This window comes from Fusarium oxysporum, chromosome 5 (genome assembly GCF_000149955.1).
Source record: "Fusarium oxysporum f. sp. lycopersici 4287 chromosome 5, whole genome shotgun sequence".
NCBI lineage: Eukaryota > Fungi > Ascomycota > Sordariomycetes > Hypocreales > Nectriaceae > Fusarium > Fusarium oxysporum.
The window spans coordinates 4,395,690-4,421,228 of NC_030990.1; the positions used below are offsets into that span (position 1 = coordinate 4,395,690).

General features: G+C 47.3%; 14 protein-coding genes across 14 annotated transcripts; 8 read left to right on the top strand and 6 right to left on the bottom strand.

Moving 5' to 3' along the window:
- Window positions 1-41: 41 nt before the first annotated feature.
- On the top strand, window positions 42-608 carry FOXG_18324 (uncharacterized protein; the record flags this gene model as incomplete). The annotated part of the gene is made up of 3 exons (XM_018398393.1): window positions 42-174; window positions 247-422; window positions 471-608. The coding sequence occupies 3 exons, from the start codon at window positions 42-44 to the stop codon at window positions 606-608; spliced, it is 447 nt and encodes a 148-aa protein (XP_018236079.1).
- A 266-nt stretch (window positions 609-874) lies between these two features.
- FOXG_02484 (uncharacterized protein) lies at window positions 875-1,225 on the bottom strand (the record flags this gene model as incomplete). The annotated part of the gene is made up of 1 exon (XM_018379939.1): window positions 875-1,225. The coding sequence occupies one exon, from the start codon at window positions 1,223-1,225 to the stop codon at window positions 875-877; it is 351 nt and encodes a 116-aa protein (XP_018236080.1).
- Window positions 1,226-3,774: 2,549 nt separating this feature from the next.
- On the top strand, window positions 3,775-4,369 carry FOXG_02485 (uncharacterized protein). The gene is made up of 2 exons (XM_018379940.1): window positions 3,775-4,070; window positions 4,147-4,369. The coding sequence occupies exons 1-2, from the start codon at window positions 3,836-3,838 to the stop codon at window positions 4,224-4,226; spliced, it is 315 nt and encodes a 104-aa protein (XP_018236081.1). The 5' UTR covers window positions 3,775-3,835; the 3' UTR covers window positions 4,227-4,369.
- A 595-nt stretch (window positions 4,370-4,964) lies between these two features.
- Window positions 4,965-6,112, bottom strand: FOXG_02486 (uncharacterized protein; the record flags this gene model as incomplete). The annotated part of the gene is made up of 3 exons (XM_018379941.1): window positions 4,965-5,564; window positions 5,750-5,883; window positions 5,938-6,112. The coding sequence occupies 3 exons, from the start codon at window positions 6,110-6,112 to the stop codon at window positions 4,965-4,967; spliced, it is 909 nt and encodes a 302-aa protein (XP_018236082.1).
- Window positions 6,113-7,658: 1,546 nt separating this feature from the next.
- FOXG_02487 (uncharacterized protein) lies at window positions 7,659-9,426 on the top strand (the record flags this gene model as incomplete). The annotated part of the gene is made up of 3 exons (XM_018379942.1): window positions 7,659-7,755; window positions 7,809-9,358; window positions 9,412-9,426. 3 exons carry the CDS (start codon window positions 7,659-7,661, stop codon window positions 9,424-9,426), a joined length of 1,662 nt encoding a protein of 553 aa, XP_018236083.1.
- A 643-nt stretch (window positions 9,427-10,069) lies between these two features.
- On the bottom strand, window positions 10,070-10,165 carry FOXG_18325 (uncharacterized protein; the record flags this gene model as incomplete). Its single annotated transcript, XM_018398394.1, has 1 exon — window positions 10,070-10,165. The coding sequence occupies one exon, from the start codon at window positions 10,163-10,165 to the stop codon at window positions 10,070-10,072; it is 96 nt and encodes a 31-aa protein (XP_018236084.1).
- A 797-nt stretch (window positions 10,166-10,962) lies between these two features.
- On the bottom strand, window positions 10,963-12,057 carry FOXG_02488 (uncharacterized protein; the record flags this gene model as incomplete). The annotated part of the gene is made up of 2 exons (XM_018379943.1): window positions 10,963-11,665; window positions 11,729-12,057. 2 exons carry the CDS (start codon window positions 12,055-12,057, stop codon window positions 10,963-10,965), a joined length of 1,032 nt encoding a protein of 343 aa, XP_018236085.1.
- A 2,634-nt stretch (window positions 12,058-14,691) lies between these two features.
- Window positions 14,692-15,168, top strand: FOXG_02489 (uncharacterized protein; the record flags this gene model as incomplete). Its single annotated transcript, XM_018379944.1, has 1 exon — window positions 14,692-15,168. One exon carries the CDS (start codon window positions 14,692-14,694, stop codon window positions 15,166-15,168), a length of 477 nt encoding a protein of 158 aa, XP_018236086.1.
- Window positions 15,169-17,356: 2,188 nt separating this feature from the next.
- Window positions 17,357-17,783, top strand: FOXG_02490 (uncharacterized protein; the record flags this gene model as incomplete). Its single annotated transcript, XM_018379945.1, has 2 exons — window positions 17,357-17,653; window positions 17,706-17,783. The coding sequence occupies 2 exons, from the start codon at window positions 17,357-17,359 to the stop codon at window positions 17,781-17,783; spliced, it is 375 nt and encodes a 124-aa protein (XP_018236087.1).
- A 70-nt stretch (window positions 17,784-17,853) lies between these two features.
- FOXG_18326 (uncharacterized protein) lies at window positions 17,854-18,117 on the top strand (the record flags this gene model as incomplete). The annotated part of the gene is made up of 1 exon (XM_018398395.1): window positions 17,854-18,117. One exon carries the CDS (start codon window positions 17,854-17,856, stop codon window positions 18,115-18,117), a length of 264 nt encoding a protein of 87 aa, XP_018236088.1.
- A 379-nt stretch (window positions 18,118-18,496) lies between these two features.
- Window positions 18,497-20,416, bottom strand: FOXG_02491 (uncharacterized protein; the record flags this gene model as incomplete). The annotated part of the gene is made up of 4 exons (XM_018379946.1): window positions 20,066-20,416; window positions 19,598-20,013; window positions 18,916-19,544; window positions 18,497-18,866 (listed from the first exon to the last, which is right to left on the bottom strand). The coding sequence occupies exons 1-4, from the start codon at window positions 20,247-20,249 to the stop codon at window positions 18,497-18,499; spliced, it is 1,599 nt and encodes a 532-aa protein (XP_018236089.1). The 5' UTR covers window positions 20,250-20,416.
- A 208-nt stretch (window positions 20,417-20,624) lies between these two features.
- FOXG_02492 (murein transglycosylase) lies at window positions 20,625-22,441 on the bottom strand. The gene is made up of 2 exons (XM_018379947.1): window positions 22,193-22,441; window positions 20,625-22,147 (listed from the first exon to the last, which is right to left on the bottom strand). Exons 1-2 carry the CDS (start codon window positions 22,410-22,412, stop codon window positions 20,766-20,768), a joined length of 1,602 nt encoding a protein of 533 aa, XP_018236090.1. The 5' UTR covers window positions 22,413-22,441; the 3' UTR covers window positions 20,625-20,765.
- A 575-nt stretch (window positions 22,442-23,016) lies between these two features.
- Window positions 23,017-23,502, top strand: FOXG_18327 (uncharacterized protein; the record flags this gene model as incomplete). Its single annotated transcript, XM_018398396.1, has 1 exon — window positions 23,017-23,502. One exon carries the CDS (start codon window positions 23,017-23,019, stop codon window positions 23,500-23,502), a length of 486 nt encoding a protein of 161 aa, XP_018236091.1.
- A 483-nt stretch (window positions 23,503-23,985) lies between these two features.
- Window positions 23,986-25,325, top strand: FOXG_02493 (uncharacterized protein). Its single transcript, XM_018379948.1, has 2 exons — window positions 23,986-24,531; window positions 24,581-25,325. The coding sequence occupies exons 1-2, from the start codon at window positions 24,173-24,175 to the stop codon at window positions 24,930-24,932; spliced, it is 711 nt and encodes a 236-aa protein (XP_018236092.1). The 5' UTR covers window positions 23,986-24,172; the 3' UTR covers window positions 24,933-25,325.
- The last annotated feature ends 214 nt before the right edge of the window (window positions 25,326-25,539 follow it).

Sequence of the window (25,539 nt, forward strand, 5' to 3'; positions counted from 1 at the left end):
TCTGCATCAATCACTTTTCCATAGTTTACACAACCACTACAATGTCTCTTTTGATCGGGAAAGGCGATACCATCTATGTACGTGACGTGGAGCTGGATAATGAACCGATAATCGTCGAATGGCAGCAGTGGTTTGTTGACCGCACCGAAAGCTATATCCCAGCTCAGTACCGTGGTAGTGATGGCACGAACCCTGGCAAGTCCCCCGATCGAGTAGCCTGAAGACCAATGTTAACTCCGGAATAAGACGTCACTGGACGAATTTTCATTCAAGTCAACAAAGCCGATGAATTTCGTCGCAAGCACGATCGCTCCAAAGACATGTACACCGTACGAATCAATCGCGACTTCCTATACGGCCAGAACAAGGAACAGACAAAGCGCTTTCTAGTACTTCACAATAAAGACAACGAACCAAATCAAGTAGGTCTTATTCATTAGGCATTATAGCCCGAGATTGACGATATATAGTGTCGTTTTGTGCAAAGCGCCATTTTAGCGGCGGGAAACGAGGCCGCAAAGGTCGCTCGCAGCATGGGTTTTGATGGCGGCGTGGACATTGTCAAATTTGGAGAGAAATACTTCGGCGATAAATTACGAGAGTTTTAAAGGGTGCTCAAGGCCAGTCGAGGAAACTCGCGGTTTCCAGTAGAACAATAGAGGTATAATGCTCGAGTTTACTACCGCATTGGTTGAGAAGATGAATTTCGAAGTGTATGGTGAACTTGTCGTATCTTGAGTCATTAAACTGTAGCTATAATTAATACCAACATCCAAAGATCTCAGCATCAAGCTATGATCTCCGTCCTGGCGCATTTAATTTACAGCATTCCCGTGGCAACCGGTTATTTGACCATTCCTCAGACAACGACATTCTACCTGCTCCAGACACCCCGATGCCCATTATCAGTGGCTTCCACATAAGTATCATTTGGACCACCGCCTATTAAACCTTTAGCCTGATTTTCAAAGAGACCAGTCTGCCTACCAGTTAATTTAATATCCGTGTTTTCAGGAAACGCGACTCCTATCTTAACCGTGAAGATCCTTGGTGGTGGGTTGTTGTTTGTGTACATGATCCTGAGCTTCTGGGACGTGCCACTCAATGGAATAGGATCGGTTGTGCTATTACGAAGGATTCCTCGATCATTGAACAAGCTCACATGTGATACAGCGTTGTTGAGCTGGATGGCGAGAGTACTGTTATTGAAAACAATGAAAGTCATGTTGCAATCTTTGCGCCAGATAGTAGATTCAACTTTAATATGAAGATGAGAAGTAGAAGTTTTGTTATTGCAAATTGCGCCTTGGAGGGTTTTTTAAGCCTTCACTTCGCTTGATTAAGATCAAGATTTCCAAAGCCCTTAGAAGTATCTTTAACCAGGCCCTCACCGCTCATCACTCACCGTCATCACAGATGTTGCATTGATCCTGGTGGAGGGGGTTAAAGTCTCAATGCACCTCATAAACGGAATGGTAGGCGGTAAGGGAAAGGATCGGTGCATGCTCAAGTCATGCAATATTTTGGGCCCATCCATGTATGTTTCACTCTCAGCTCTTTCCACGAAAGCATATAACGCCACAAAGACGAAGCGGGAAACTTGCATTAGTACGGGCATGAAGCTTCTCACCTGCATCACGTACTCCGGCCTATCATACAGTTGTATTTCCTTCTCTACAAAACGAGCGGTTGAAGTCGTAGCAGGGTGGGGTTGGCAAATACATCCGAAGAAATCACCATGAAAAGAACGGGTCTTCCTCTTGGGCGGGGATAGCAATGACGACATGGTAGATTGACAATTCCATTAAGCATTCTGACAATCCTACTATGATAACACCGGAAACGTGTCAGCTTTCGGGAGCAACAAAGTTGTTAAATAATGGCCGTTTTTGCATCTGTGAAGGAAACTCTGCTATCAAACAGTTGTATCTATATCGAGTCTTGCATCTATTGGTCGAAGCTTCACGAATATGGCTTGACTGTCTGAGAATTCATTCAAGTTTAGTAGCTCCAGAACACAACCTACCCCACCGATATTCTCGAATGTGGCTGGCTGTTTGCAATTTTTCACTATGTGTGGTCAGGAGAAGGTCGTAACTGACTAGGGTGGTGTCGTACTGGGACTTATAGCTTCAGCAATAGAGCAGTGATAGTCTTCAGCTTCTGAGTGTAACCGGGGCATGAAATCATTTCCAAATGGAGCGCTGCAGCCGTCTAAGCATGTCTCATGGTCTTCCAACTCCCGGGATGAATAGACCTCCAGCTGTCATATTTCCCCGGTCTCTGAACTAAGGTAGGCATCGCACAGTGATGTTGACTATTTGACCAGAAGTCTGGAACTCCGCCAACTCTCAAGTATTGGAGTGGTTGAACTGTTGATCCTGGCTATGCTAATCACTACTCTACTTTTCCTAGTTGATTCAAAGTATCCAGAGCACTTCAGCCAGCCACATAACCTCCTGTTGAGAATCAATATGGACTCATATGGTATAACGGGAGTGGTGGAGCGTATGGCGACGTAGAAGATGTCTAGACTGTCACATTCCTCAGATGATGCCGATAAAGTGTCAATTAAAATGACAGCTAGTCTCTTTTAATCCTTCAACTGAAACATGTCAGGTCATAGGCAAAGCCAACTCCAAGCTGCTAGATACACAGTCGCAAACTATACCGGAAGGACCCACCACGTGGCGATTGGCGGCTTCTATCCAGGTATGGCGTGATAATGCGGGCGCAGCCTGGAAAGTCTGCAGTCAAAGACCTCAGCCAGTCACATTAAGCCTGGTAGGCTATAGAGCCTATTAGCCCCTTGCTGTACTGGAGGATATCTTTTTCTTCGTGATAGAACTTTGATGGCCAATGGGATACGAAACACAACCACAGATTTTGATGCGGTGTATACCTAAATGTCTAGAGGTGCAGAGCCTAAGTGAGCAGGCATTGGCTTCACATAAGGAATATGAGAGCCACATATGCAGGATAATGATTGCCACGCAATAACCAGCTTCCAAACTTGCGTTAGTTGAAGGTAGGTCTCCCATCAGCCAGCCACATGTCTCTTCACCGTGGTGGGTATCATACCTAAAAGTTTGTAATTTGGAAAAAGTCACAAATTGGACTTCAACAACCAAACACTGAAAGACGAGGCTGGCCATGTTCAACTGTCACAAATCTAGCTTGTAGCATAAGGGACTATTCAAAAGAGGGCAGAGGGTGCTGAGCAGTCTAACTGACTCCAATCCAGATCGAAATAGACAATTTCTCACTTAGAATGGCATGCATTGCTGTATTCACGACTATCCTTATCGATTTGCAGACAACCTTCCCTTTTGTGATATGATGCAATCGGATTCATCTTATCACTAGCCGTAATAGGATAGTTTTGACATAATTGGAATTGCGAAATGGAGGCGGGTATGTATAAATCGAGATGTTCCATAGCAGGAATGCGAGCGGAAAGAATGTGACAGAATCAAACCGGTCCAGAAGCACCGAGCTGCGCCGGCATCAGAGACAACGACGCCTCGAAGGCCAAGGAAATGATGTATCGAGAGAAGGTGACCCTAGCGGTGTAGTCGCGAACGCCTTCGAATAGCTCGTGATTCGAGTCGGTGAGTGCCATTGGCAATGCTTGCGCTGGCCCTGGAGGTAAGCTGCCGGTCCTTTCGCCATTCTATCCTCCTATTTCTTCGGCTATAGAGTAAATGGGTCAGTGTAGCACGGATTATATAAACCAAGCATAATCGCCCGAGAAATCCAACTCTCTCATCACTACACAAACACTTCTCTACATTTTATATCAAATTCATCACACAGTCTTATTCACATCGAAACCATGTCTATCAACTTTCTAGGAGATAACTCTACCACTATTGCACTTGGCGCAAAAGTCAAGGACATCAAGTTCAAATACACGAATGGAAAAGAGGCAACGATTGCAGAAGGTGAAAAGGCCAACCTAGAGGGTGAGGCATATGAAGCATACGTCACCTACAACAATGGTGTCGTCAAGGCCTTCACGGTCTCAGCCGGCTTTGTGTTCCCGAAAAATGCCCTTGCCACGGTCGAATGTAAGCCACCAAGTGTGAAAACCTGGGAGCAGGGATCCATGTTTCTGATGTTGGAAAACACTAACAATATACACAGTCTCGATTGCGCAGACTACCATTTCCGTGATCAGCGAGAAGGGTGTTGGAGGTGAACTCAAGCTTGTCGCAGGCGTCTAAGATATTGATGGCTCTGAAGAAATCTGGGGCTAGGGATCGATGGGCTGTCCACATGGAATCCCAACATATCATCCATTAGTTGCAACACAGGGTATTCAACATACTATTGCGGAGATATTAAATGAATCACACTCGTTTCTACATAATTCGCTCTCTTGTACCTGTTACTTCGTCCGTCGTTAAATTACACAAGTCCGATATACCAGCCGCCGTTGTCAGCTTTGTAAACCCTTTGGAGATACTCAACATGATTTTCATCGTAGTGCACACGAATTGTATCTATGTCGCAGCCTGAAGCTTATCCCTATGGCCAAGAATCATCTACATGGTAGCCCGCGAGTTGATACCAAGTTGATTGAGTTTGAGCTTCAGCATTGAGTTGATTGACAACTCATCTCGATACCCCTGAGCCATGGCCCATGGTTCCCGTCGACAGGCTTCCCGCGGGAAGTTGGTGGCGGATAAGTTAGGGGAGGTGGCCCCCCTGTTCCCTCTCGTATCTCGGTCCTCCGTGTTACTCGGCCGAAACTGTCATTTCGGAGACAGGTAGCCCCGTAAACCCCGAACTAACATAACCAAGGGTACCATGGGCTTAGATTCTGCCTTCTCTATTTCATCATTATTAGGATGGAAAAGACCTGTTCCGAATCAGTGAAACCCAGTATATGTAAACTTGATTCACTTGCGGGACATTTATTGATTGCATATGTAACTCTTGGCATGCTCTAGTACCGGTATCTACTGAAGACCAAGTCGCTCGAAAGCCTCCTCGTATCTGGAGACGTCAGGGTCAGTATCAAATCCCACAGAAATTACAGGAGATGAGTATTCCTTTCCAATGGCCCCCAGGACCGCAGGGAAGCCAACGCCATCGCAAGTGACATACAACGATGCATAACGAGTAGTCGCCGCCAGCGAAGCTGTATTTCCAGCAGGGATGAAAATAGTCTGACGAGTCTGGACTTCCTGCGCATAGTCTCCAACGTCAACCCTGAAAGCCCCTTCAACTACGATGATGGCTTGGTGGCTAGGATAGCTGAGTTTGGGCAGTTTAGATGGAATTCGGGTTGTTCCTTCAATGCGAGACACCACGAAGCGGTTGTGTGTCTGCTTCAAGCCGACCAAGGGCTTGAACAGGAGTCCTGTGGCCGCATACTTGGGCCTGGAGTCTGCTTTGAGAAAGTATGGTTCCGGCCCGTCCGGGATAACGCTGTCGGTCGGTAGGCAAAACGTGACCTCGGTGGCGGGATGACCTGGGACAGGCACAAAGTCATGTTTACCAGGTAATTCCATAAGACGAGGAAACAACGTCTTAGTCGGGTCTCTTGTATCTGGCGACTAATACAGGACACTATCCTCGGAGGCAACGTCACCCATTGCGTAGAACATTTCAATCCAATCCGCAGGAACAATTGGGCCCTAGAACTCTGTATGGGTACCTAACATCTGGTAACGATGTATGACCCCATTGCGAGGCATTAGTACCCCAGTAATTATCGTAGTGAGAGAAGGGCTGCGCTTACATGTGGTACACTGGCCATGTCTCCAGGATTGAGAGTACGACCTGGTTCATTGGCCCAGACGCTCACCTGACCCTTGGTGCAGAGAAATATATCATGTGCATCATCGTGGCAGTGGAGCCCAATAGGAGGCCCTTCTATAAGTCTCGAGGTAAGCTTCTGCGACTACTTTTCTAGATTGCTATACATACCGGAACCGCCTGACGTCACCAATGCAAAAGTGTTATTTGTCTCTTTCGCGGTTACCATTACTCGGATAACCGAGACAGAAGAGGGTATGTCGACAACATGTCCTTCAAGATACGGGACTATGTAAGCTTCGTCGGGTTTGCCTGGGGGAACTAGTGTAGACTTGATGTCGGCCATGCTAAAATGAGAAGAGCGAGTTGTGGAGCTGCCGAAGGCATACAGAAGTTATAGAGGTCCAAATGCAAGTATATAAATGCTTTGTATAATACTGGTGCTCGAGCATATGAGAAGTCGTGCTGCAGTAGTGCCGGGATATATTATTTATTCTAGCTGTGGAAACACGGTCTATCCGGGGAAGATAGGGTTGTGAACGCTCGGGAATGTGAAGCCGAAACACAAAACCGAGAACCTAGTTACAATGGTACCAGAGAGTGGTGTATAGTAAACTGACTTCGTCGCTCTAAATAATCGGACATATATATAAATAGTACAATGACTTCCAGTATAATTAGTACCCCGGATCTCGGGATGCGGACGGATCGGAATATGGAGAGCCAAGTGGGTATTTCGGAAGCGGGTTCGGCACAGACGGACGGAGTTGCGGGAACCTCTGCAGCATTGAGTACTGCAACGTTAATTCAGTAACCAATTTAATATACCTGCATTTTTATTGACTCCCTGTTTCTTTTGTATTATAACTCTGCGGTTGGCTCAGAAATCATGCCATGGAGCAGATTGGTGATTATTCATATCCATCTGTCGGTGCTTCAAAGTCATAAATGCCAATGGCTACTTGGACTTTACAAGGCTGATAGATCCGGTAGGTGAAATTTCAACTTTCCTTTCAGAAACGATTCAAACCTCTATAGCAGCCCAGCTTGAAAAGCTTATCTTGAGCTATTGTGTGGGCAGTTGGCATGCTGCCTGAAGCGTGTTTTTGAGAGTGTTATTTTGAGGTGATGGACCTGACAGGTGCTGTTTGCATCGCGCGCCTTACTCGCTACTCGCATCCAAGTTAAAGTCAGCTTTGGAATTGTAAATTACAAGAGCCACTTGTGCCTTGGTTATGGAGAACATGAATGTCATGTTTTCCGCCTCATTTCAACCTCAATCCGTCGTTGGGCAGACCCAGTCACCTTTTTCACACCAGTGATACCTAATGCAGTGGAGCTCCTCTGACCACTTATACTAACGTTGACCAATGAAGAGCGCATCCTCATGCCTCAGTGTGTGTATCAAGGCGCATATATCGACTCTTGTCTGCCTTACCATTCCATAACAAACCACAAACACAGTATGCATATTCATATCGATTGTAACTTCCGACATCTCAGCCATATTTCATATATTGAGCATCTCCTTTTCTTCCAGCATTTCCCCTTCATATCCATTCACCTTTAACCCAAACTTTAGGATGTCTTCATTGCAGCAGCAACGTAACAGTAGCGCCGAGCCTGGTGAGACAAGCCATGGTCTAGATAATTTATGTGCAACATGTTCATCAGCATTTCTCAAAGCTTTGGATTCTTACGATACTTGGAGGAAGATGCTCTGCGAATGCGATGAGTCCTACGTGCTCGTTTGCGACCGCCTGGCGGAAGGTTCAGTCAGGCACCATGAGTCCTTCCATCGCTTGAGACAGGCCGCAAGAGCCGGGTGTCACCTTTGCAATCTCATAGAACTATATTGCACTATCTCCCCTATCGATTCAGACCTGCCTGTCATGCTCAAGGTCGACATCAGAAATACAGGCGGGCGGAATTATGCATTCGATGTTAGCGTCGACAAGGATTGCACTGAGATTCGGCTAGGCTTGAAAGGTGATTATAGCTGTGTCCCAGTTCGCCATCTTGCTGCTAACTCGTCGGACCAGATAACAAATATGCACCATCACAGCTCGCTGGGACATATTACCATCCCGCCGGCGAGATCCCCGACGCGATATTCGACATGATTAGGGACTGGCTGCGGCAATGCCAGGCTGATCATCAAGAATGCCGTGATGATTCCCCGACACATATACCTACAAGGCTAGTCGACGTAGGTACGCTTGACTCGAGTACAGTTCATCTCATAGAGACTGGAAATGGATTTCATGCGCCGTACCTGACGCTGAGTCACTGCTGGGGTCAGAATGCCAATATTGTTCGTAGGACTGTTGGAGGAAATTTGGAGATCCCCTTAAAGAACTTGCCACGGACGTTCAAAGATGCTATTACGGCCACGAGGAGATTAGGCTTTACTTACCTTTGGATTGACTCGCTCTGCATCATCCAAGGCGATAAAATCGACTGGGAGCGTGAAAGTGCCAACATGGCAAGCATCTATTCAAAAGGTATCCTGAACCTTGCAGCGACCTACTCCTCAGACAGCCATGGAGGTCTGTTGTTAGAACGGAACCAGCACCACGTCACCTCGTGTTCCTGGAAGCAGCAGATTGACCCAGTATCCTCGCGCAACCTCTGGGGAGACTGGATGCAATCTAGACAAGTTTGTTGGACCTTTGATCCCCAGTCCGAATTTGACGAGCTAGGTCTCGGAAGGCCCTTGCCACTCACCAGCAGAGGTTGGGTGTTGCAGGAGAATGTGCTCTCACCGAGGACAGTGCACTTTCTTCCAGGGGAGATCATCTGGGAATGCCGCGCACTGTCGGCTAAAGAATCAATCTACTGTCGTCCAGCCGGGCAACCTCAACAATTTAGGGGAAAATTTGCCTCGTCGCCTGAGACAGTCCCAGTGACGCGCAACGGCCCTAAGAACTTTTTGAGAACTGACTCAGGCGACTCAGGCGGCCAGGAGACTACCTCAGAGCTAACGAGTGGTGCAACGTCTAACCAAAAGCCCCAAGGCCAACTCTATAGCCAATGGTACGACATGGTCACGCAGTATAGCCAAAAAGACTTAACCAGATCGGAGGATCGGCTGCCGGCTATTTGGGCGCTGGCACAGAAATTTCAAGAGATGACAGGCGACGAATACTTTTCCGGACTCTGGAAAGACGATATCCTTACTGGCCTCCTTTTCAAGAGATTCCAGCCGCGACCTGGATGTAGCACGAAGCAAACCCGTGGTGGTCCGTCGTGGTCTTGGGCGTCTACAGAATGCCGAGTGGAGTTTGAACGTGCCACTGCGCCCCCGTCCAGCTCTTCGGTGGAGATGGACCGGTTTCCAGACGCATCCTTACAAAGGTCTGTCATTGATCCAACTGAGCCTCGGTCTCTATCCATGGGCCGGACACGTCGAGCGGAGCTAGAAATCCAGACCCTGGCAAGGGACGTGGTCGGTAAGCGCCATGATTGGAATCCATCGCCCGGAAAGAAGGTTGCTAAAGCGATGGGGATCACCACTCCTTTGAGCGGTCATGGTCTTCATTCGAAGATATGGAGGAGTTATGAAGAACTAAGTAGCGAGTATGACCGCCAAGTACGTCGGTGGCCGGGCTTTTTCGAATTGAGTTTCAAGGAAAGATGGATCAGAGAGAGAACATCTAGGCAAGGCAGCTACCTGCCGTCTTTAAGTTTGGGTACTGATTGTTACTTCGGGTGGGCCGGAGCGAAGTTCATCGAAGAGGAACGTTGGAAGAAGAGAAACAACACCGGTCGAAGCCATGGACAGGACAAAATTCTCATTTGCGGCTCTTTCGACCTCGACTTTGATACTATCGAATTGGCAAACAGTTATGAGGGAAAGCCTGTGCTCTGTTTGCATATTAAAGGAAGGTATGGGTTATTGGCAGAGCTTGATGGTAGCTCACAGATGTACCGCAGGGTTGGGATTTACAGGCACGCGACAGGAAAGTATGAAATAGATGCCTGGGAACCCATGACAGTCACGCTTATATAGACTTAGTTAATATCCAAGGTCGGGTATCGTTAAATGGGATACATGGGTTATCGTGTTTCTTTCTCTAGATTATACAATTAATTCATGAAATTAGAAAAGAAAGACAATGTTTTATTAGAAATTTCAGGTTTGGTGACTTGATGCAACAGTTTTGTTCTTTTCAATCGACAGCGACCCGATATCTGAAAGAGCTTTAGATATTCTAGTCTACCAGAGTCCAACCATTAGAGTTCGATTGGTCTGTAATAGGTCAGGAAAATTTAAGATAAGGCAAATATATTCATCAGTTTATTATATAGCAGCAACAGAATTCAAAAACTTGCCAACGATCTCCTCAGTAGCTTTCCCAAATTTCAGGAGGGAGGCGCCCTCGACGTTCGAAGTCATCAGATACATCAACTAAATTAATAATAAAATTCTGCACAACACCATTAGCTATGATATCTTATAAATTAACTTACTCTATATAATATTACACTCTTTTACTGCACTTCTTTAAGAACCTAGATAGGTTCCGACGAACAGCTGAGCCGAAGTTGAGCCAGTGAGTGAAAAGGCCATAACAGCGACAGTCCGTGGCATGTCACTTGTCGCTCGAACTTTGGTCTCAGGAGGCCGAAAGGCTTGCCTTTAGGGTACTGGATTCACAGAAGAGGTGTCTTATAGGAGAGAGTCCTTCTATAATGTAGAGCATGAAGCGCTCAATAGCAGTTTAAAAGCTGCAGGGCCAACAAGAGGAGGCAGAAGAGATCGAGAGGCAGGCTTTTGAGATATTAAAGAGGACACCATCTTGGCACTCTGGGCTCTATGCGTAACTTGGCAGTCATTTGGGCAATTCGCAATAGGCTTTCAGAGGCTATAGTCCTTATGAGAAGCTATGTTGCCCTGCAGCAACATATACTTGGTGCAAGTCATCCAAAAAGATTGGCGGGAGTAGGAGAGCTTACTAAGTGGGAGGAGCACATAGGTAATCAACTAGAGGTGTTGAACACGGAAACTTAGTCACTTGTTAAAATATGAGGAAAAGAGGTCCTCATTACAAATATGGTGACGAAAAGTACCCAACGATTTCAACTATCCTTAACTAGATATACAAGGTCAGACTTTGCTATCCGCTACCAGTTATCACCCCTATCTAACAGCCTTAAGAATACACACTCAGACTTGGGCTTATTAAAGCCCTATCACATCTCATACATCGATCCACGATGGTGATCTGTCCTCGCCTCGTCAAGTTCATAGTTATACAAAGTCCCCGGGCTGGGTGCCTTATTGAGAGGGGAAGAGGTTGAGGGGGATAGTTGAGGGGTTGGACCATTTGATTGAACCGGCGCCGCGTAGGAATGCGTGCTCACGTCATAAGCCCCAGCCTGAGTCTCCACAAATTGAGTATTGCTTGTTACCTTTGATGGACTGTGAGGTTGTTGTGCCAAGCCAGGCGTATGCTCAGGGGGAGCAGCCATATTGCCTCTTCGGCGACGTAGAAGTATGAGCCCAAATAGTCCCAAGGCAACGAGACCAATGACGCCTAGACCGCCGACTACACCACCAACAATCGCGCCCACGTTGGGACTGTCTCCAGGGATGGATGTTGCAGAGGTAGATATTTGAGTGTAGGAGCTTGACGCCTCTACTGTGGCAGAAGCAGTCATACTTGATCCGCTCTGGGTTGGTGTTGTTTCCATCTTTGATGGCGCTGGTCCATCAGTGATCCATTGCGTCTCGGAAACCCCATCAACGAAAACCACGGTACTGAAGTTCCGAGATTGTCGAAAGCTTGTGCTATCAAATTCAAATCTTTCATCAACTGATATTGTATTGCACCCATAGGAAAAGATTCCGTTGCCAAGCTCGAGTGTGACACAAAAAGGTTTTTCAGACGACGGGCTACGACGGTGGCCATAAGTCAGAAAGCAACATCCAAAGGGATTGACGGAGATCTGAACTCACCATCCAGCAATGGCATTACGCGTATTTGTACGGCATTCGCTGTTGCAAATGGCGGGGTCAAAGATGGCGGTGCTGTCTAAACAAGTGGTGTAGATTTGTTGCCAAGCGCACCAGAAACGGTTGATCTGGCCCTTTTCCCAGGTGCAAGGCCGGCCACCGGGGCATACCCAGACAGCCTCATCATTATTGGTGAACCCGCAGGTTGGATCTGGGGCAACAGTCACGGTGAGCGTGCCAGAGGTAAGTTGGCTCAGTTCATCAACGTCCCGTTTTCGTGCCAGCCTACGTGACCGTGGCACAGGATCAGGCTTATGCAGATCAGTGGTCATGGGAATATTTGCAAGATTTTTGAAAGGGTTTTGCTTGACAGGAGTTAGGAGCCGATATTAGAGACCTATAGAGAGAAAGGAAGAGACACTGTCCCGCTTAAGTACTACCTGCACGGCAGAATCTGTCAGGCAGCTGACACTCCAGACATTGAAAAGGCTTGCATTAGCCAAAAGCCTTCATTCCTTGTCCTTGCGATAGATTTGAAGAAACTTGCCTAGAATATTTCATCACAAACAGCATCTTATCTAAAGTACTCTCCACTGACTTAGACCTTGTGTGTATATTTATGTTCTTGGCCATTAGCGATTTAAGACAGGTAAAGTCGCCGTGATGAAAAAAAAAAAAAAAAAGAAAGAAAAGAAAAAAGATAAGAATAGTTAAGACCAGTACCTATTGAACGATAAGAATGTAGTCAAGCATTAGGCAGCTTGGTTCTGACCTTTAATAAAGTTCAGTGAATGCTCGGGCGTTTGGGAGTTTTAACGCCTCGAAAATGTTTCTCCCCGGGATTTAAAAAGTCAATTCTTTAGATTAGGTTACTTCAAACACCTTATACTCAAGATGCTTCACTAGGAGCTATTTTCATAATTAATGGCTCAGATACAGGCCTCAGCACAGTGTCTTTGGACTAGTAGCGTTGGTGCTGTATTTATTATACCTCTATTTAAATCGAAAAGAAAACATGTAACAAAGCTGATATGTACAATAATAATCTCATCAGATATACAAAAAGTAGAATTTCTAGATCATACTTAAAACCTTATTGACAGCTAGATGTAGACAGGACAATTTGACAGTTTTTCAGAGTTTGTGTGGCGTTGATTAGACTGTCTAGGCAGAGCAGACAACGCCTAACCTGTTATTAAGTTCTGATCTTCAGTAGCAATTCATCTTCGTTTTATATTTGATAGGCTACTTCTTCTAGTGGTTGTTCAGCTTGATGCCAGATTTATGCATAAAGTCCAATTCGGGTCTGCACTGCAGGCGTAGTGGTCCAGCCTCATTTGAAAGATTACTAGATTCACATTACTTAGTGTTGATATGGACCAAAGTCTCGCCGCTACGTCGTAACAATATCTGCATCTTCGCGCTTCCAAGCGTTCATTTACCTCAGCATGCGTATTTCACTACTGTGCGTATATGGCAACCTAATCCAAGGATAGGAAGCAGTTTAATGTGATCGACAACGCATAGATGATCATTATTGATGAGACTTACTCTACCACTTCCGAGACACAATGCCGCGTTTTGACGATCCAAGACACATGCAAAATAAAGTCAGATGAGCAAACCTAGCTGATGCCACGTAAGCAATAGATAACCCGTTATGTTCACATGCATTACGCCTAGCGAGAATTTGCACGGCTGTTGGGTGAAGAGCATCTGTGGCGCGGCCACCACAACGCCAGTCAGCTACTTTTTGCGCCTCCGATTTTGCAGGTGACTATTGAATGCACATTTGCCCTCTCCCCCGTAGATTGATCCAAGACTGGGGCCATGTTGTGAATTTCTGTGTGGTCTTTAACTCTCTGTTTTCCACCATGGGCTTTGAACCATAATAACCGGCGTGATACGCCACAGCGAAAGACACAATAATTTCCACTTGAGGACCCTCAACAAGTGGCGCGGCTGCTTTCTTGACCTTGTGATCCAACGAAATCCCCAGTTCCATATTTTGAAGCTTTGAATAGAAAGGCTTGAACTTCGGATGTATAGCGGAACGGAAGTGATGGATTGTGTAGCTTTTTGACCATCAGCGGGATAAACAGAACTCGAGCAGAATTGGTGTATAACTTAGCCAGTGACAGGCAATCTCCATACAACTTAGGACCCAACGAAACTCGTATATTCTGCTTTCTCGTGTTTTCAGCAATATAGTAAGCGACACTTAGGTATTCAAAGCCCAAAGTCTTATCTAATTACCTTATGTGGTATTTAATTATCCGCAACGAGGAGCCTTGCATCAGAACTCACTGATTCCACGGACGGAAGGATTCAATCAGAGCCAAATTCTGAGACTTTCGTCAGAGGATCAAAAATTGGGATCCTAATGGACCCGGTTGGGCCCAGACATGGGGAATAGAGCCGCACTGGCCAGCTGCTCAGCCAAGGGGGCGAGTAAAGCTGTGTGTGTGTGTGTGTGTGTGGAGGGGGGGGCTGAAGGGGGCCTGATGAAGAGCCATAAAAGCAGCAATCTGTGTCAGGTCACGGATGGTTTGACTTTCGTCTCCTAATACCGCCTCATTTTTCTTGATTGGTATCGAAATAGTCTCACTGATACATGTTCTGCTATTTCCCCTTATACAGGGGAACTACGTGTACCAGGTGATGGAACAGTCTTCCAGCGACTGGCTGCACCTTTGGCAAAAGATTGGTAGTACCACAGTTTGAGGCCATCCAGACTTACAACTTCCGTCTAGATCAGAAGTTTACCCGACTCCCATCTACATAATGAGGTTTTCGAGAACACACGAGACCTCTGCAATTTCTTTCTTACCTCTCATTCCAACATCAAAAGCAACGCTACCTATTTAGTTACAATAGACCGCATCTCTACAACACCGGCGAACATGGTCACGGTAGCTAGCGGCGGCGCCCCTCTAGTGATTGCTGGCACCATTATAAAAGAAGCAATGGCTGTTGTAGCAACCTCTCAGTCCGCAGCGGCGGGCTTTGCCGCCAAAGCTGCAGTTGACGTCGTGGGCGCCGTAGCCGTGGGTGAAACCGCCTTTGCTGCGGCTGTTGCACTCGAAGGCGCTGCTGCTACTGCTGCTGCATCCACGGTTGCTGCAACCAACTTTTGGAACCCTGTTGGATGGTCACTTGGGGTCGTTATCGTTGGTGCACGTGAGGCAGCACCTCACAATATCACCTGGGACTGTTACAAGCTTATCATCCATGACGCTGTGGAGGAACCACCTAAACCAATGCTTCTAGCCGCACTGGTCTCTCACCCAATGGTTGCGCGCGTTGATATCTCAATCAAAGCCACGTCTGCTGGTCTTCCCGATATTGAGATAGAGAATGTTGCTGGTGAGCTGTACCTCTTACGGGGCGTCGCATTACCTTGGGGCGCGGTTGCGCATCATGCGGAGAAGATGGAGGAATGAGTTTCTAGAGTCTGCTTGTGTTCAACGGGGCTATCAATAGGATCTTGTTACACCGAGCTGGTAAAGTTTACATAGATTGTATACGGGAATAACCAGTGAGATTGGGTACTAGGTATGTATTTGAGTAGCGAAAACCCCAGCACGTATTCGCATGTCCTCTTGTATTGTATGTTTCTCAACAACAGCAAGAAAGCCATCCGTTTTCTCAAACATACGCTTGATGAATTAGATCTTAGGTGAAGACCGCATTTTCCAAGAGACTTGATGCGAGTTTACAAGAACTTGTTGGTCTTTTTGCCGGACGGAGTGATCGCCAAAGCCCCTGAACCAGCTACTAATATTAACTCCACGGAAGAGCGAGTCTCCCATGTGACGTTTACGTGCCGGTACAGCCATGAAAGGCGAGATTGAATATATCGAAAGGCCTGATATTAGCCAAGATTTGCGGCTGAGGCACTTGGTGCTGATATCTCCAAACCGGCAGGGGGCACTTGGGATGAAAACCCCACGTTTCGCATCTTGGCACCCGCTACAGGATGTCACCCAACCTAGCCCTGGGTTTCAAGTTTCAGGTGTAGGAGAAGTCATTTAGAACCTGAAATTATGTTGTATATTTGCTACGTAGGCTTCGTTGGTGACAAAGTGTGCGTGGTCTTTTATTATCAGCCCATGTTGGGGGCTTCTTGAACATAGCCTGACAGTGCCGCCTGATAGTTCAAAGTTACTCCAAGTTCTATTCTTCAAAGGTGAACCAATTCAGGTTGCTTTTACAAAGGTCGTTTGGGAGTTGCGAAGGCGAGGACATAGAAAGCTCTCGGTAGATTTTGCGTTGGTTTATTGTACAAGACACCGGCACATCAGCCGTCCTTGGCGATGCGAAATCTATTGCCGCCAGAAGCCTTGACCGGGACCATCCCGGTAGCACTGTAAGGAAACGACCTGAAGTTTATATCTGTAGCTTTCCATTGACTTTGGCATCATGTTGCTGCGAAAGACTCCCGTGCTTCCGTCTGTACGCAGATACTATCGTCATATTGGCGTCTAACAATACCGACTCAACGCTTCGTAATTATGTCCCCTTTTAGCTGCATACGTCGTCTGGCCCAATCTCATCAACCGCAGTGTCATGATGTGAGAGTCAGCAGCGATATCCGCATCACTGCAGTAGCCTCCAAAACCCTAGCTCAGGGTAAATCATCCCAGGTGTTCAATCAAACCCCCAAACTTCTCGCAAATTGACCAAGCGCCGCGGCAACTTGTTTGCCAAGCCGCGGTTTCAGCCAGACCCACGTTTGCCATGCTGTCGGATATGGAATTTGCGTCGTTTTTTTGCGTCGTATTGATCGTGGATATAACGTTACTCTGCAGAGTCAGTTTTATGTGTTATCCAGACAAATGAGGTTCAGTTATCGTGTATCCACCGAATTGTCTCACTTAAAGTACTACTAGTCTACCAGATCGGATCGATGTAACCATTTTCTTGATCCTGCACCAGTGCATTTTGCATCGGCCAAGTGCTAAGTCTCAGGGCAAAGCTATGCCATGGAACTCGGCACTCAATTAGAGTGCTGCTGTGGCTTGGATTTAGTTTACTTGCTGTCTCGTTTACCCCCTCGTTCACCTCCTCGCTTACCTCCACGCTAAGCTATATACGGTATCGTAATAAAACATTAAATCATCCACAATCGCAGCCCAGAAGACGGCTATCGGGGGGCGTGACAGGGATACACTCACTTAATTTGATTGGCATCCCGCCAAACCTGTCAACTCTGAAACACAGTAGCGCAAACTATCACGGTAAACCGGCATCAATAACACGATCTTGATATTAGACGGATCGTTGAATGAAACCATCACGGCTGTGCCTTTCGATTTCCCCCTCTTACGTTTGCGAGTCCAGACCAATCCTGGAGAAATGGCAGTTGGGAAATACAGGGTTTCGGCATTGGAAACAGCTAGGGACGATGCACTTAGTAAAAACCTCGTCAGCATCGACAACCTAGTCAGCTCATCAGCAAGGAAATTACTTCGTAGTGTTCTGGAATGTTGTATATAAGACTAGACCTGCTCTAACCACCAACGACCATCCAATCTCATCAACACATTCTTTTTTTGCAAGCTTTTACTTCTTCATTCATTCATTTAAACAAAATTTACATTCATTTCTAACATAAACACCAACGCAAACATGTTCGGAAGCATTTCTACTTACTTCGTCACCCTCTTGGCCGCAGCCTCGACGGTTGCCAACGCCGCTGCTACTTCCAAGAACCCCGTCTACACCGGCCTCGGTACCCGATACGGCGACAGCGATGGCTGCACTGAGGAGGATTGCTGGCAGAAGGGTGCCTGCAGCTTTGTCGACTACAAGCTGCCCGCTGGCATCGACGGAACTACCTGTGTCTCTGAGGATATCTGGAAGGATGGCGCCAACTGCGGTGGTTGCATTCAGGTCTCCTACAAGGGCAAGTCCCTCAAGATCATGGTAAGTCTAATTACATATTGTGATAAAGTACGTGGTTGTCTAACTGGTCCAGGTCACCAACAAGACTGGCGGCGACAAGAACCATCTCGACATGACCCCCGCCACCTGGTCCAAACTCACCAACGCATGACCGGCGCGGTGTCGACGGCATCAAGTGGAAGTGGATCGCCTGCCCTCTCAAATCACCCCTCCAGGTCCACATGCACGGCGGCGCCTCCAAGTACTGGTTCGCCGCTACCATCGAGAACATCACCCATCGTGTCAAGGCTGTCGAGGTCAGCAGCGACAGCGGCAAGACCTGGAAGGCGACTACTCTCAAGGACCCCAACATGTGGATCCTCAAGGGTACGCTGCCCAACGACACTGCCTGGGTCCGCGTCACCAGCGTCAACAACAAGAAGGTCATTGTCAAGAACGTTGCTCTCAAGTCTGGAGTCGTCACCAAGGGTACTTCCAACTTCTAAGGGACTTGAGTAGCATGGTGGAGTGGAGGCAGGGCTAGAGGCTCTGAAGCTGTTTTATTTTGTGTGTGTGTGTGTGTTGATAGTCTCAAGCTGGCCTTTATGGTTCATATAAAAAAAGTTTCTTGTATATATATTCTGCTGAGATGGACGCTAGAGGTATCTCTCAGCCCAATAATATGAACCATATCTAATCATCGATCTCTTTGATTATTGTCATTGGGTGATTGAATCGACACATGTATTACTAGCGCATCATGAAGTGAATTGCTAAACAAATAACTAAGACCGTCTGTCTCTTCTCGGGTATACTCTGGCCGATGGCTCCCCTAACCCTTCTTCTTTCCTTGGCTTTCATACTCATCAAATCATCCCATCTTTTCTAACGAGTCTCGATCTCAGTAGCACGAGGTCCCTTAGAATCCACCTCAGTCATCATAACACCTCTCTCCTTCATATCAGCCCTAGCAACCTCACCAACGTCAACCGCATCGCCATCGAAGTATTTGGCGATTTCTTCCATAGGCGTGTAGCGGGTCTCGATGAGGAAGAAGTAAATGACGTAAACCTCAAAACCAAGAAAAACGCAGTAAATGGTGTAGTACTTCCAGCCCATAGCCTCAAGAGCAATACCGTTAATGTACTGGTTGAAGAAGAGTGCGGCAGTGACACAAAAGTTGAGCCATGTGAAACCCTTGGCTCGAAGACCATAGGGCAGAATCTCAGTGGTGTAGTTGGCCATGAGACCAGACCTGCGCACTGTTAGCTTTGAAGGCGGGCACGTAAGAGAGGGGCACTCACTTGATGTCGTAGAAAAGACCATAGATAAAGGTCAGCGCCACAAAGGCGTAGCCAAGGGCCTTGTTGGGGTCGATGTCATATCGAGCCGAGACAATTGTCCAGAAAGTGAAGATGACACAGGTTCCGATAGTCGAGGTAAGATAAATAGGTCGACGGCCGAAAATATCAATGAAGAACGCAAAAGCCGTGTTGATGATCAAACCCTGCGTCTTCATACCTGCATTGATACCAAGCTGAGTCTCCGCCTTGGTGATACCAACGTTGTCCATGATACCCTTAAGATAATAAGAGATCAAACCGTTGCCACTCCACTGACTGAAGAAACCCAGAGCAGTGATGAGACCAATTCTCTTACGGTTACCAGGAGTCTTGAGGAAGTCGACCCAGGCTGTCTGTCCGACCTCTTTATCGAGGGCGATGGCGGCCTTGATCTCGCTAAACTCGAGCTGGACAAATTCATCATCGGGGTCATCCTCTGCGTGGTAATGAGTGAGGACCTTGAGGGCTTCGTCGTGCTTATCCTTGCTGAGGAGCCAACGGGGACTCTCGGGCATCCAAAAGATTCCGATGAGGATGATGACGCTGCATATGGACTGGAGAAGGCTGGGAAGTCTCCAGGACCAGTTGCTCTGAACAAAGAGTCAGTCTCAAAATAGTTTGTAAGTGAGAAAGAGTGGCGTACCTTGATCTGGAGGGTTCCATATGTAACCCAACTAGAAATGAAAGCACCAGAGTGATAGGAAGCACCACTCAACGTCACAAGAATAGCACGATCCTGGGGATGCGCAATCTCAGCGATGAGAAGAGGCGCCGATCCAAGAACAATACAATCACCAAAGCCCAGAATTATACGTGCCGCAACAAACATTCCAAAGTTCTGAGCTCCAGCCTGAAGACCAACAGCGAGAAGCATGAGAATACAACCAATCTGTACACCAACTTTGCGGCCAGCCCAATCGACCAGATAAGGCACCACAAAGAGACCAATGAGAGAGCCAAGACTCATAGAGGCATTGAATAGGCCGAGGATGGAGCCTCGTGGGTGGTTGAAGTACTCTTGCCAGTAGGAGAGGGTCTGAAGACCGTTCATCATGGAGCCTGAACATGTTAGCGACCTGTGTAAGCGAAGTAGTGACATGGTGGAGTTTACCATCGAAACCATTGGCAGTGTTGGTAAGAATAAGAATAACGATGTAGAAGTACAGAACGCGCATATTAGGTCTCTTCCACCAAGGCACACGAGCAAATTCCTTGCCAGCAAAGAAGAAATGCCCTTTAGCTGGCTTATCAGGAATGACCTTTTGGGTCCGCTTGGGAGGACTGAGAAGACCCATGATGCCTGTAGCTTTCCTCAGTATCTGTGAATGAAGATCTAAGCCTAACGATCAACACTGGGAGATGCAGTAACTTTATATCACTGGCTCGGTAAGTCTACTTAACCCAGCGATCAAAACTCAACAGACCGTTCCATCAATGCACCCAGGACCCTCCACGCTCAGCGATTGGCTCGGCTTACCCCAAATTGAAGCTTCTTTCCCCGCATGTCTTTATCCGAGCTACGAGGAACGAAAATCATCCCCATGGGGAATTTACATGTCCAATTGGCGTAGACCGGTTAATTATTGCGATAGACACGCGCGCGGGCGTAGAAGTTAATTAGCCTGTTGGGCTTCAGCGGGTAAATGTTAGGCTGAAAGCTTAATCAAGGACCAACAGTAATTAGAGTCATGTGTTAGAGAGTCACGATGGGGCATGCAATTCACACCAATAGGCTGGAACCGGATATACGAAGCTCGGAGCGTAGCCGAGCCGAATTCAATCTCAATTGACTTGGCGTTGGAAGTGCTTATCTACTCAACTTGCAGATCGACGACTTCAACCGTGACACTCTCCTGCGCCAAGGCAACCACGCCGATAACGGGACCTACAAAGTCTGGTCCAGTCATATCGAGCGTATCAAGCGTCGCAATATGCTCCCAGTCTTTCCCGGCTGTGTAAAATACCCGATATTCCTGCTCAGTGTACTCAAAGCGGAATTGGATGGTGTCAGCATCCTTGTCCAGCGCACGCTGTTCCGTCTTTTTGAGATCCTTGGCGTTATTGACGAATTCGTAAATCACTGCCTTTTGAGCGGTGTCGTAAAAGACGCGCAAGTAGCGGTGCTCGTCTTTGTAAACTGCCAGACCGGTCTTCAACTTTGCCTCAGCGGAAGATGCGTTGATCTTGAAGGTTGCGCTGCTTTGGCCTGCGTGCAGACGCTGTCGCTTACCCACAAAACTAGGTGATTCCCGTGGATGCGATAGATCGACGGATGATGATGTTACACTGATCGTCTTGCTTCCGCTGTCAATCTTGTAGTTCTCCAAAATTGGGTCTCGGATGTACATAAAATCCACGCCCTCCACTGCTGTCAATCCCTGCACTGCGTTGGCACTCGTGAGCCGGGATGTATCGATTGTAGCCTCGACAGATTCAAGGCGGAGCCAATCATCGGTCCACTCTGCAGGCGTGAGATGCGACTCTCGACCCATGTTGTATCTTCCGTCTTTATCTCTGCGTACTCCGAGAAGAGCTCCCCACCACTGACCGTTCTCATCCTCGAATACGTCGCAGTGGCCAGTATGGCGAATGTACATGTCTTTGCTTGCCGGGACCAGAATGGGGTTCTCCGGGCATGGCTCGTAAGGACCCCAGACGTCGCGAGATCGAGCCATGGTGATCATATGGTCTTCGTGTGTTCCTCCCTCAGAAATCATGAGGCAGTACCAGCCATTTCGCTTGTACATATGCGGCCCCTCGGGATAAACGCCTCCTGTACCCTCCCAGAGGATCTTTTCGTCAGATAACTTCTTGCCCGTCTCGATGTCAATCTCAAACTGAGCGATCTTGGTGTAAGGTCCTGGGGCCTTTGAGCCCTGGATATATGTCTTGCCATCATCATCAAAAAGAATACTTGGATCAATACCATTGAAGTCATACCAGATCAAATCGTTCCACTGACCTGACCAGATATCCTTCGTGGTAGCGATGAAGTTCTGCAAAGCATACCGAGTATCCTCTGCTGCTCTCACGACATTCGTGCAGACAACGTAGAAAGTACCATTGTTGTAACGAATCGTTGGCGCAAAAAGACCGCCAGTCGCGAGCATGACTTCTCCAACATCCGGCATATGATTGACATCAGTGTCTGACCGATTCAAAGCAACCTGTCCCGGTCTACTGATAACATTTCCTACACCCGTCAGCACCAGTACTCACAAAGACATAGGCCACATGCCGATATGCTTCCATGACAGAAGATCCTTGGAGGCGTAAACTGGAATACCAGGAAACATGTGAAAAGTGGAGTTGACAAGAAAGTACCACTCGCCAACCTTGACGATGGACGGATCGGGCGAGAAGCCAGGGATGATGGGGTTGGAGGGCGACATTGTGACTGCAGTATCTGTCTCTGCGTTGTTGGAGAAGCTTGACCTTTTCGAGATGGCAGTTGGCATCGGCAGCTGAGTTGATTCTTATGTTCCGCACAATGTGGCCAAATGCATGTTGGTGATATCCGGCTGGGCTGAATGTATTTATCCGCCCAATCAGCTGGCGCTAAATTGAGGGGACGGAGGTTGAAGGAGGTAGTATTATCGACCCATTTGAGACAGTGTGTGGATTGTTGTACGAGAGTGCTTTGCCTTGTTGAACAGTGGTGCGGGGTGATGGTATGATATTATTTTATCAGCAGCAGGGCGTGTTTGGTGGTTATTGAGGTATGATGTTTGTAGATTGAGATGAGTTTGACTTACCCTGTACCTACCACCTAATGATGTCAGGCGTGTGTGACGAACACAAACCAACACCGCCGGCGCTTATTACTCACTGAGGCTGAAGTGTTATTCGAGTTGCCTCATCGTAATTTAAATGACCAATTATAAAAAGATAACTGTTATTGCCAGCCATTGATTTTCTCATGGGATCATAATATGCGTTGTAAGCCTCTTCAAACCACTAAAGTGATGCCTAGATGGTTGCATCACTTACTAATGATTTTTCCTTCAGCACAATCGTGCCATAACGTTCCCAACTCAAGATATCCGTCTGTTCAGCTCACCTATGAATAAAGGCGGCCCTACCTTCACGGACACCGAGACCGGCACCGAGGCTCGTCGAAACACATTCTTCATCTGCGGGCCCGGTTACGAAGGGCCTTTGCGAGAGGACAACAAAGAGTGTTTCCTGACCCTACATCCTGAACAGAACCATACTCTGAAAGCATATATATCGCGCATTGAAAATGGATTGGGAGGCATCCAACTCCCACCGAATAGCACTGCTGAAGAATACAAAAAGGCAATTGCAAAGCAACCCAAAGTTTGGAAACGGTGGAGTGCGGAGAATCTCGAGAACTCGAAGACTTATAGAGTCGGGATTGATAAAGAATCTACCATAAAGGGATGGTTCGAGGGTAGTGGTGAAGAGCTTCTTCGCAAGCCGTTGACTGAGAGGACGTATGATAAGATGAAGAAGGAGCCGATCATGATTAATGTAGCTCAAGCAGCCGAGTTTACTATGAAACGGCCTGATATGGACTGGCCGTAGCTGACTACTCATATATTCCTCTATCAAGATGCGACTTTTACTCATCCATCCTGGTGACATGATCTAGTGACTCCTTCACGGATCATTGCCATGTCGCAAACACCCAATTAGATAAAGAGTTGGTGTTAGCAACGACCTATATGAAAGAACCTATCAGTCTCTCCACCGTTACGGCTTATGAGAGAAGGGGATTAAAGTTACTTACGAGGTCACCGGGTTTGGCACTGCTTGACTTATTAGTTTTTAAAAGTATATTACAGTCGTACTTTAGATCCCTTGTTACTTATTCCAGGCATAAAATCACAATTCACCAACTTATGATCTTGTTAGCTGGGGCTGAGATACCCCTGCCCGTAGACCATCTCAACTGCGTTAGAGGCGCGTTAGATGCAAGGTACACATCATCTGCCCCCACACCTTCACAGATTTAATCAATCTCGACTCCAATAGCCTCTGAACTATTGGCATTAGCGCGGCGCCAACGAGTGATTCGCGTCCAGCCAACACAGCTTCGGAGTCTTTTTGAGAATTTGACAGCGGGCTTTAAAAAGGAGGCGCCACGCCCAAATGACGTTGAATCGGTTTTGCGCTCTTGCAACCTCACACTCGTTTACTTGCGCTGTCTCAGTCGCTTCCGCTCGTTTAATCAATCGCCTTTGATTTCGCTAAGATGGTTCGCTATTCTATCCTCGCTGTGGCTTTCGCCATCCTCGGAGCTGAAGCTAGTCCCTGCCGGCCCACGACGGTGACGAGCGTCGCTGAGGCCTCTTCGACGATCGCTTCCGACACGACGGTTACTGCCCTGGCTACCACTGCAACAACTGCCCTTGTGGAGACGACTTCCACCGTCTTGGAAGAGACCACTTCTACTGCCGTCGCAGAGAGCACAACGACGACCGAAGCGCCCGCCTGCGTCGAAACCCAGGTCGTCGTCAACCCCGGCTTTGACGACAGCGATAGCAATAAATCGCCTTGGTTTGGCGGCGGCTCGCTCACTACCGACGGCCCCAATACCGCCCCCAACGCCATGTAAGTGCCACTACCTAGTAACATTTCGCCTGCGCTAACAACAATCCAGTTCTTTCGTCTTCAGCAATGGCCAGGGCAGCGCCCAGCTTTCCCAAACCCTGACCAACCTCGACGGCAACTACCGACTATCTTACAACTGGGCTGTCGTCTCCGGTGTTAACGTCGGCTCTGGTTTCTCGTGTAGCATCACGCCCAAGGTCGGAGACGATACCCTCCCTGGTGCCTATCCCTCCGAATTTGTCGGTTGGACTCCCGAGAGCCAGACGTGGTCGAGTGGCAGTGAGGCTGTAGCCCAGGCTGACTTGTCGTTTGTCTTGGAATGTTCCGGAGAGTATGATCAGCTTACGATCAATGTTGATGACATCACTTTCACAAAGCTCTGCGGTCCTCAGGCTAATTAAGAGTTGACCGAACGTCTCCTCGTAAGGATGCTACAGCTAATTAACTTTTTGTCATATAAATTTCTTGCGCGAGCATCTACTTCTGGGTATTATATATTCTTTTCGTTTTTAGACGGAGTGATGCTGTCTAGATAAGTTATTAATTAATACCCTGCTATTGCAGATTTCACCTTTTCCTCTCTGATCGAAAGTGTAGGTATATTTGCCTTACCCTTCCATATGCAATGCCATGTTCCAGTCATTGCAGCGTATTCACAAAATCAGAAAATATTATATAAAGCTCTCCGTAGCCGCACCCAATAAACATCTCAGGTGTCCTGCCTTTACGTCACATCGTGTCCGCGAATGGCCTAAATTCCCAATTGAGCCGCACAGCTGACGCCATCTTACTGCCAAGAAACCATGATATCTCGCTGTAAGATCTCGATGTATGCCTTTCTGCAGCTCTACAATGCTCAATAGAACCCTACGTCAATGTGATTTGTAAGTTACAAACGTAATAAATCTTATTGGGCGTGGGATGTCTTACACAAATAGGATCCCAGAAGGGTTATCGAATGCTTCATCTGGTGGTTTTCTAACCATCATCTGAAGGAAACTTCGTCAT

Excerpts from the sequence above, each read along its gene's own strand:
- FOXG_02485 (XM_018379940.1), top strand. The coding sequence starts at position 3,836 with ATGTCTATCAACTTTCTAGGAGATAACTCTACCACTATTGCACTTGGC. Across the intron at positions 4,071-4,146 it reads TGCCCTTGCCACGGTCGAAT|TCTCGATTGCGCAGACTACC; the intron begins GTAAGCCACCAA and ends CAATATACACAG.
- FOXG_02492 (XM_018379947.1), bottom strand. The coding sequence starts at position 22,412 with ATGCCAACTGCCATCTCGAAAAGGTCAAGCTTCTCCAACAACGCAGAG. Across the intron at positions 22,148-22,192 it reads TCTGTCATGGAAGCATATCG|GAAATGTTATCAGTAGACCG; the intron begins GCATGTGGCCTA and ends TGACGGGTGTAG.
- FOXG_02493 (XM_018379948.1), top strand. The coding sequence starts at position 24,173 with ATGGTTCGCTATTCTATCCTCGCTGTGGCTTTCGCCATCCTCGGAGCT. Across the intron at positions 24,532-24,580 it reads AATACCGCCCCCAACGCCAT|TTCTTTCGTCTTCAGCAATG; the intron begins GTAAGTGCCACT and ends ACAACAATCCAG.